Source organism: Carlito syrichta, unplaced genomic scaffold (genome assembly GCF_000164805.1).
Source record: "Carlito syrichta isolate Samal-C Ts95f unplaced genomic scaffold, Tarsius_syrichta-2.0.1 Scaffold309794, whole genome shotgun sequence".
NCBI lineage: Eukaryota > Metazoa > Chordata > Mammalia > Primates > Tarsiidae > Carlito > Carlito syrichta.
Window position 1 is genome coordinate 438,934 of NW_007253890.1, and position 9,943 is coordinate 448,876.

General features: G+C 55.5%; 1 protein-coding gene across 3 annotated transcripts in view; it reads right to left on the reverse strand.

The window, feature by feature from the left end:
* The window catches only part of TBX5 (T-box 5), a 50,668-nt gene that overhangs the window by 38,784 nt on the left and 1,941 nt on the right, over positions 1-9,943 (reverse strand). Inside the window, exons 1-5 of one of the 3 annotated variants that reach the window (XM_008067857.1) lie at positions 9,030-9,481; positions 7,173-7,357; positions 5,396-5,490; positions 3,200-3,319; positions 2,252-2,399 (exon numbers count right to left, since the gene is read on the reverse strand). In XM_008067857.1, the coding sequence (XP_008066048.1) occupies positions 2,252-2,399; positions 3,200-3,319; positions 5,396-5,490; positions 7,173-7,319 (510 nt within the window). In that variant the 5' untranslated portion in view covers positions 7,320-7,357; positions 9,030-9,481. Of the gene's footprint in view, positions 1-2,251; positions 2,400-3,199; positions 3,320-5,395; positions 5,491-7,172; positions 7,358-9,029; positions 9,482-9,943 lie in introns of those variants that run through there. The other 2 variants (XM_008067856.1, XM_008067858.1) reach the window with 2 other exon arrangements.

A 9,943-nucleotide genomic window follows, 5' to 3' on the forward strand; every position in this document is an offset into this window, starting at 1 on the left:
CTTTGACGGCTGGGGACAGTGTGGAGACATCAGCGCGAGGGCGATCTAATGGCTCCTAATTTCATTAGGGCGGCTCTGGATTAAAAGTCCGGAGTTTGGGGCGGGAATGCGTGGCCGCTTGGGCAGCCGGGAGCAGCTCAGGGCACCACGTCCCCTTCCCCCGGCTCGGAAGGACCCGAAACTCGCAGGGGTCCTGGGAATTGCATGGCGCCTTCTCGGGGCCTCGCCCCCAAAAGCACACCCGGACGAGCAGAGGAAAAGTAGAGAGCCGAAATGAGGCTGGGGGTGGTGGCACTCCCTAAGCCAAGGGTCCACGGAGGCTCCCACGCAAGGGTCCCCGCTCTTCCCGGCGCTTGGGCCCAAGCAGTGTCTGCGGGGTGAGGGCAGATACACCTGAACGCTGTTCAGTCTACGCACCCCAGCAGACTCGGGACAAGCTGGAAGCACCAGCAGCGACACTGTGGGCGAAACACCGGGATTTTAACAGAAAGAAGGCCCTGCATTTTCCCTAGAAATGCCTTTTGCAGCCTCAGAAAGGGAATGGGACTTTCTGGATCCTGGCCCGCAGTTCCATCTCCTCCCTCCTACATGCTGAGAGCGGCCTCAAGCCATCAGAGGGGAACCCTGAGACCCTCTTTCCTCTCCAAGTCCCGGTGGTTTCAGTGCTTCGGCTCTAAGGCCTCGAAGGAGGAGATTTCTCATCTGGACCTTCATAAACTGTCCCCCTCTTGGCCAAAAGCATTTCTACCCAGCCCCTTCTTTTCCGTAAAGTGGGGGCCATCGGTGTATCTGTGGCTCCTCTCTGGAGAGACAGCCTGACAGGATAAGGGGCCCCTTTAGAGGCTGAGAGACAGTCTCAACTGTCTGTCCCCAAACACAAACTGCAGGACCTTGGGCAAGTCACCTACCCTCCTGGCTTTCTCTTACAACGACTGTGCCTTTTAGTCCCCTCTGTAGGCTGCAGTGAGGATCAAATGCCCTAACACACCCACTTGTGTGGTGGAATCCCCGAGTGAGGGGTTCTAAAAACTGAGACACAGCTCTATTCTAGTGATTATTTCCAATGAAGAGATTTAGGGCCATTTTCCCTCAAATCGGTGTTTCCTTCTTTGCTTTTTTGGAAGGGGAGAGGTGGTGCCCTACTGAAAAGCCTCTAAATGCTACACATTCCCTTGGGCAACGAGAGAGAGAGCTGTACTTTCAGTTTCAGGAAATCACCAGGCTCCTCTCCTGGGGCCAGTCCAGACTGTAAGCTTAGGACCCTGGTTGAGGTTTGCCTACTCTGGGGGTGGGGGTGGGGGGAATCGACCTGGTTCAATAGTATCAAGCTGAAAAGGGGTAAGGTACCAGGGTTCACCTCTTGTGAGTTCTTTGTCCCTCTTTAAATAGGGCACAGGTGACCTGGGCTCTCCCTCTCACCAGGAACATCCTTCAATAATAAGGCAAAATTCTAAAGGAGGTGGGGCGGGCACATGGCTCCCATTGTGGTCCAGCCTCTGTGCAGTCTGCATTGTGGACTACAGGGTTCATGTTTTCTGCAGGACTGAAAACCAGTCTCCCTCCCCCACCTCTGGCCATAGGTCGGGTTCCCAGGCCCCAGTGTTCAGGCCTGGAATAAGTCTCTTTAGTCACTACCCCACCCCCACCCCCCCACCCCCTTAGCAGAGGCAGAGCATTGAGTGCTTGGGGCAAGGATGAAGCCCCAGGCCAGAAGAACTAGGGCCCTATTCCCAGCCACCACGGAAAGACAGATGCGAGCAGGGGAGAGTGGACCACAGGGAGGACTGCAAGAGGCCAGGTATCTGAGCAGAAGAGTGGTGAAAACAGAGGAACAAGTAGTAAAAAAGCAGAGAAAAGGTTGAGTTAGAAGGTGAAATCAAAGAGGGGAAAAAAAAAAAACATAAGAAAGGGGGGAGGAGGAGGAAGAAAGAGGGAGGAAGAAGGAAGTCCAGATCAAGAAGGCCAAGCTGGATGCAGTGGCTCAAGCCTGTAGTCCCAATACTTTGGGACGCTGAGGCAGGAGGATTGTTTAGGCCAAGAGTTTGAGACCAGTCTGAGCGATACCTCTACAAAAAAAAATTTTTTTTTAATCTAAAAAAGAAGGTAGGAGAGAAAAAGAGACCCAAGGGGGTAAACAGAGCACAGAAAAGAAATGTGGGTGCAAAGAGACAAGAGAGGAAAATCCAGTGAGAAGAAGGGAGAGGGCCAGAGAAGATTACAGAGGGAGAAGACTCGAGGGCGCAGCACTCACATGCCCAAATGGGTCCAGGTGGTTGTTGGTGAGCTTGAGTTTCTGGAAGGAGACGAGCTGCCGCATCCAATGAGCCCCCGTGGCCGGTGAGTCTGGATGCACATAGAGGCGGCCGGGCATGGCGGGCTCAGCCTTGCCGGTCACAGACCTAGATCAAGCAGAGGTGTGACTGGAGGCCCAGCTCCTAGCCCAGAGGTCGCGCACCGCAGGGAGGCTCAGGCCAATTCACCCACCAGCTGAGAGGGCTGAGTAGGAACTGGGCAGACTCTTCAGTCCCCCTTAGGGATCTACAAATCCCGGGTGCCCCAGAGTGCCTGGCACCTGGGTGCAGGTCTGTGACCTCCTGGCCTGGCCCTTTCCTTATCTCAGTCCTTCCCAGTGCCAGGGGCTTCTGGCGCCCACAAACAATCGGCAGCTTCTGGAGGTCTGGATGTGCAGAAAGTCCTGAAATCTCCTTGAGGGCTTTCAAAGGGGGCATCCTCTTCAGGCCCCTGCACTATGGGCAGCCACAGGAGCAATCTACCCCCGAAATGGGCCTTTCTCCTCTTGCCTGTTTAACTCAAATACCATGGGCCGATTTTGCAATTTCATAAAAAGGCATGTTCAAAGCAGGTAACTCATAAAAAATAACTGTAAATGGTTTTATGCCCCCAGAAATACCTCCAGCACTTGGTAACAATCCTCTTTTTAAAAAAATCCACAACCCGCGGTTGCAGCAGTGGATACAGGCCCCTCATTTTTCCTCTGAGCCTCGGCCTTCTCATCTATAAAACGGAGGCTAACGGCTGCTTTTTTTTTGTTTCAGGGCGATCAGCAGAAAGCAATGGAATAGGCACATCAGCGCCTCTAGCACACAGTAGGGAATCAAAAAACGTTTACTGGTTCCATTTCGTGGTGCGGGTTCCACTTTCCTCCCTCCCCCGCTCCACCTGCCGCTCCAATTCCTACCACTTATTGTCCGCGAACTTGTATCTGTGGTCGTCGGCAGGAACAATGTCCATCAGAAGAATGTACTTCGTTTTGGGATTAAGGCCAGTCACCTTGACTTTGTAACTGGGAAACATCCGCCTAGGAGAGAGGGACCGAGGGAGAGAAGGGGGCGGGAATTAATGCCAAACCTTTGAAGAGAGTGTCTGCACATTTTAACGGAAGGTGGAAGCGGTTCCCTGAGACACGTGGAGGCGAAAACTGGTCCTGCTCCGCTCTCGCGGAGATCCATCCCGGGTTTCCCTCGAAGTCACGGGCAGGAGAAAGGGGAGGGAGGAGAAAGCGGCAGGCGGCGACCGTAGGTATCTGGGAGGCAAATGGAGACTGGGAGGCCTGCGCTTTGAGGGAAGCTGGTTTTGAAGGAGCCCGGAAGGGAACCCCCATCTCAACTCCTGCTAAATGCTCTATTCAGAGCAGGGCATCTACTATCTGGGGCGAGAGGAGGCTTTTTCGATACAAAACAAAACCAGCGCCCTGTTTCTCCAGCCAGGCCCTTCCCGGTCCTCCGCGTCACGGGCACGCAGGGCCGTGCGCCCTGAGACGCGCACGCGTGGGTGCGCACCCGCCTCGCGTCCTGGCTTTGGTCCCCTGCCCCCAGAGGTGGGGGGAAGCCGCGATTCCGGGTATGAGTCGTTGGGTGACCTCTGACATGGGTGTCTAGCAGGGGTTCACTCGCAAACGCCCCACGACTCCTCCAAAGCTCCGGGCACTCTTCTTGGAGAGTGTAAGCTCCTTGTCCCCCCCGGCAAAGAAATCCCAAACCCGTCCGGATTTGGTTTCAGGAAGGGACCTGAACTAGGATCTTGTCGTCAGAAAGCCGATGGCACCGGGCTGCACTGTCCGGCTGCCTCTCTCCTGGTGCGCTCCGAATTCCCATGCACCTCGCCAGGAAACAAGGGTTTCCTGAAAACAAGGGTTTCCAAGGCTGGTCTGGCGCGACAAGTTGCTGGACTTTGGCTCACTCGGCGATGGCGGGAAGGGGTGAATGGAGGCCTCCTCTCCCCTCAAGTCACGGGCCTCGCGGTGTTTATCTGCCTGAGCGAGCGCGCCCGGAGGCGGGGGCGCAGAAGACTTCGCAGGCCTTTTATAGCTAAATCCTCTCCGCCCAGGCTGGGGGGAAAAGGAGCTCCACGCGTCTTTCCTTCCTGGGGGAACGGGAAGAGGATCGCAGTTCGTTGATATAAACTGAACGCGCCTCCTAGTTTGCTCCGGACCTGGATGGAGCGGGAAGCAGACATTGTTTAATTTTAAATAATAATAAATGTCACCGTTGTCAGTTTACTGAGGGCAGCTTCGGCTGGAGAATGCGGGGTGCGTCTGGAGAGGCAGCCCCACCCTCCCCCTTCACACACTCCGAGGCTTAGGCCTACAGGCCTCTGCTTCAGATGCTCTGGGCATCCTCCAGCTTTTGACACGGAGGACCAGGCCAGCAGGGTAGGGATGTGGCAGGGATGTCCCCGGGCCTGGACGCCGGCGCGCACACCTCCACACATTGAGATACACAAGTCTAGTCGTTTCTAGCTACAACTCCACGAGTTTTTAAGAGGAACTCCAGCGTGAGTGTCTTGGCAAAGCCGCCGTGTTTATCGGTGTCTGTATATAGAGCCCGGCCGAGCCCCAGTTCAGTTTCAAAGGCTTCGCCTCCTTTCTATAAACAGTGAAAGAGGTAGCGAATACATTCAGCGATTCTCAGTTTGGTGATCGGGTGGGTCCCTGGACCCTGGAGTCTCTCCAAGGTCAGAGAGGATGGGCATGGGGGTGGAGACAGGGAATCAAGTCCAAGACCCAGGAAATCCAGAGACCCAAGAAGCCCCAGTCCTCCCCCACGCCTGTTTTCCTGTCCTCTCTTCTCTCTTCACTAATCTGTCCAGATAGCATGGCCTCCCAGCACTTTATTCTTTTTATATACGAGGTGGAAGAAATGCCCAGTTTCTGGAGTTGATTATTTGGAGTATTTCCCCCACCCTACAAGACCCAGGGAAGAATCTTCCTGTGCTTCTTTAACCAGAATCGAGTCCACCAAAACATACCCTCTCTTTTTCTCTCTCCTCTGTTCTGTTCTCTCTGTCCCCTTTCCTCCTGCCTCTCCCAAACCCACTTTCCTTCCTGTCTCCCCCACAATTCCCCTATGCCCCTCTTCCCCACTAACCGGCTCACCTTCCAGCCTTGGTGATGATCATCTCTGTGCCCACTTCGTGGAATTTCAGCCACAGTTCTCGTTCATGGAGAAACACCTTGATTCCCTCCATGCCCTGCAGGAAGGAGAGAGAAGTCACACCAACAAGCCCTGGAAGCCATAGGCATTACTTCCCAGAACTCCCCCGAAACAGACACTGCTCCTCTTTCTTCGGGAGCCTGTGGGCTCAGAGGGTGAAAAGGGCCCCCCCGCCCACTGCAGAGTTATCCAGGCTCTGGGGCACCCAACAGCCTCAGCCCAGGAAGCCCTGTGTAGGCTCAGCCGGGAGGAGGTTTCCAACAACCACCTGATCCCACAGTGCTGGGCTGTCTCCTTCTAACACCACCAACACAAGGCTACAGGGGAATCACCAACCATCAGAGTGCCCTAGAAGGTTAGCAGGGAGGAGCGGGCTGAGAAAAAAATCGCTGAGATAGTTAAAAAACAAAAACAAAATCTCAATCTAGGAAAACCCACTCAGGAAATTCTTATGCAAGCACCCAGATGCCCACACACAAAACACACAGATGAGCAAATACTGTGTATGTGCCTGTTTTCAACTACGGTGGGTGCAAATACGCACACAAATGAATTGTAAACTTAAAAGTGTCTTTGCAATCACATATTCTCACAGACCAGTACAAAAATTAACTCTCAGTACCTATATTAAAAAATTTCTCTGGCCCTCGCTACATCTAGCTCTGTTTACTTTGAGTTATTTCTATTATAAGGCATGGCTGTAGCCTCTTAACATTCCCGCTTTCAGCTAAAAGTTATTTGACTAAACCCCGATGCAAAACAGAATTACACACAACATTTCATTTTAAAATAATGTGTAACTATCTAGGAAGTGGATTTGCTTTTCTTTGGAAGAAAAGAAATTCTGTAAGTTTCCCAAGCCGTACTCAGGCTCTCTGCTTTTATACTAACACACACACACACACACACATTTTCCTGAACCATGAAAGCAAAGGCTAGAGACTGTGACAAGGCCAGGAAGGAATGGAAGCCCCAAGGAAGGGAGTAGGTATCTCTTCTGGTCAAGTCACCCTGCTTGGCGCCAGGTGACACCCTATTTAAAAGCCATCGGGGTCTACAAGGGCCGCCTCAAGCGCCCAGTGCACTCGGACTTAGGGCCCAGAGCACAAAGCGAGGCTCCTCCCTCTGCTCCGGCCCTGCTGGTAGCTTGGCGAGCCCGCGGCCCCCCGGCACCCTCCGGGCACAGCCCTGCACGCTCCCAGCAGTGGGCGAGGGCGCGCCAGCCCTCCAGGCCCCGACCGCAAGACAAATAATGGGGCGCGCGGGGCCAGGCGGCGGCGCGGAGGAGGCAGGCGAAGGCGAAGGCTGCGAAAGATCTGAAGAGGGGTCAAACCATCGCTCATGCGGGCCTGAAGCGGCCGCTGACCTGGTGCTTATTAAGAAGCTCGGGGCCGATGTTACGCCTAGTGCGGCAGGAAAGAAATTATCTGGGCCATTGTTAGGTGACCCCAAATAGTCGGATAATTGAGGTTTCTCCAACAATTTAAATAGATTTTTAAACTCCTCTGGCCAGAAAGATAATTGTCATAATAAAGTGGAAGGGAATATACGAGTATTTGAAGAGAGGGCAGAGAAGGGTGGAACTGAATGGAAATAGAAAGGAAATAGGATAATGATGCGCAGTGCGCTTTTTTTTTTCCTGGCCCCTGCAGGAGGGGCTGAGCAGAAAAGCCTGGTGTTGGTCTCTGCGAAGGGCCCTGGGGTACGGGGTCTTCTTACCTGCTGGGTGAAAGCGGCCTGTGGGGATGACGGAGACTTGCTGGAGGCCCCTAGCCCGCTCTCTGGTTTGGAGTCGCAGGGCAGGTCTTTTGCATCAGGCTCCAGAGGCGTGTGCGCCAGGCCAAAGCCCTCCTCTGCGTCGGCCATGGTGCGCCTGGGGCCCTGTGCCTGCGCTAGATTCTGCTCTGAGGACAAGAAGAAGGGAGAGGGAGAGGAGGAGAGAGAGAGTTGGAGAACCTAGTGACAGGAGGGCATAATTTGACACTTGGTTTCCAGCTCCCAGCACCTCTGTTCCCAGCTGAAGGAGGCCGTAGAAGGCCCTATTGTTATTGTCCTTACTATTACTTTATGACCATGCACAACCTTTCCCGAAAGGCCTGCTTAAGCTGGAGGAGGGGAGGCCCGCGTCTCCCCTGCACAGGATCGCCGATAAGCAAGCTGCCCGTCAAATTTGTCTGGACTTCTGGAAGAGCCAATAAAGATAAGGCGTAGGTATTTTTGGAAGCCATTGGGTAGGAACCAAAAACAAAACAAAACAAAAAACCTAGCATCCTTTGGAGAATTTCTTTCTTCGCCAAATTACAGGAGGCCATCAGAGCTCTTTGTATTAATCCTCACAAGGGGAATAGTTTTCTGCAGCAGGTAAAATGCCTGAAATAACCTGCCTCTTGTAAAACCAAGAACCCAGGAGGGGAAGGATGTGCAGATTGACAGATTAGGTTCAAAAGAGAATTCATGGACGTCTTTTATCGGTTACAGGCCTTAAAATAAAAAGTTCTTTAAAATTAAAAGTCCTTTTCTTTCCCCTCGAGCTTAAAGAAGATTCGTTAAAAAAAAAAATAACAAAATAGTGCCAAAACAGAAGACTAGACGAAGAAAGTGCCCGCGCAGGAGTTGGGAGAGAAGTGCGCGACTGGGTGACTTTCACCAGCGCTCTGCCGCTGGCCCGGGGTGGCGGGCATTTTGTCAAGCGAGCGGCCGGGCCGAGGGGAGCTTCTCCGAGCTTCAGCCAGGCCTGACTGGCCGAAGAGCAGGCCCAGGCTCAAGGTTGGAGAGGATGAAATCAGCCTCAGATAAATCCTAGGCCAGAGGCATTGAATCGCCGGCCGGCTCCCGGCAAGGCATAGAACGGCCCGGGTGTGCCGGCGCGTGGGGTTGGAACACGCAGAAAAACAGTCGCACAACAGTTCAGGCCCGATGAGCCGGTCTCCTGCTCTGATCTCCTTACATCCTCCTCTACATTTCCCGGGAGGGATCATCCCCCTAAAATACAGGGAAGCCATTGGGAAGGGAGCGCAAGCCACGGCCCCCCGAATCTGCTTCAGCAGAAGGCTGGGTCCCACCCTGGTCTGTAAGGGCCGGCGCTCTAGAAATGCGGCCAAAGACAGGGACGGCTTCGGAGGCCTGCCTCGCGCAAGCAGCCTCCTTCACCTCGCCCTTGGGGTTTCGGGAGGCGGTGACGGGAACCCCGCGGTCCACTCACAACAAAAGAAAGCAGCGCCGGCGCCCCCACACGCGCTCCTGTATTCCCTGCCGGCCCTGGTTGGAACCCCACCCCGCGCCCTCGCCAGAGCTCCGGGAGCTCCGGTCTGGCGGAGGCGAACGAGATGCGGTTTGACAGAACCAGGCCGTGCTTGCTGTGACCCTCCACGCCGCTCCTCCAGCCGCGGCCGCCTCCCGTGCTCCACTCGCCGGGGAGCTCCGGGCCGCGCGAAGCCTCCGCCGGCGGGTCTCCGCAAGCCGCTCCCGCAGGACGCGGGGCGAGGCTGGAGTCCGCCATTCGCGCCGCCCCGAGCCGACTCGGCCGACCGGAGAGCTCCCTCCCGAGCCTCCCGGGCCATCTGCGGGGACGGTTACCTCTCTCGGTGAAGCCGGTGCATTCACCGCATCCCCTCTGTCTCCTAGCAGGGAAGCCGGCGGCGAGGCGGGGGTGCGGGCATGGTGGCTCCGGGGCTTACGCGAGGGACGGCCGGCCCGGGCGCGCGGCTACTGCCGCCTACAACGGCGCGCCCACCGCTGGAGCCTCCGCGGCGACTGCCCACCTCCAACACACACCTCCTCCGCGCTGCGCTCGCTCTCCCCAGACACGTCCAAGTCGGGGCACGCCAGGGGGGCTCCAGAAAACACAAAGCAGCGGCCTCCGGGAGCACCCGAGGGCATATAGTCTCAGCGCCCCGCTTGTTCCTCGCACCCAGGGCGAGAGGAAGCCGTGGGAATGGTTTCAGGCCCTGCTCCGCATTCAGGGTTAAAGTTCCTGAATTCGAGGTAAGTCAATCTCTCTCTCTCTCTCTCTCTCTCTCTCTCTCTCTCTCTCTCTCTCTCTGTCTCTGTCTCTCCCACTCCCTCTCTCTGAAACACAAGCCAACTCAGCTGAGCGGAGCGCAGTGACGTTAGATTGCCTTGATGTACACAAAGTACTGAAATCGTCCCTCCAACGAGCTCCCACCGCACTCTGCCTCTCTCTCGTTCTCTCTCTCCCGCCCACCCTCCCCCCTTTTCCACTAGATTTCCCGAACACTCACATCACAATGCGACTCTCAAACCCAGACCTGCGCTCGCTCCCCCCTTCCCACCCCCTTCCCAGCCTCCATCCATCTCTGCTCCTCCGAACAAGCCGTGGCTGCAAGAAATCCTGCAGGAATCGTCGCAAGGGCGCTCGGCTTCTACCCAGGAAGGAATCTCGGTGACGCGGACCGCGCAGAAAGCCGAGTCTGAACGCACACCGCGTGCACACGCGCGCGCCGTGGGCCCCGGCCGCCTCCCGGCGCTCC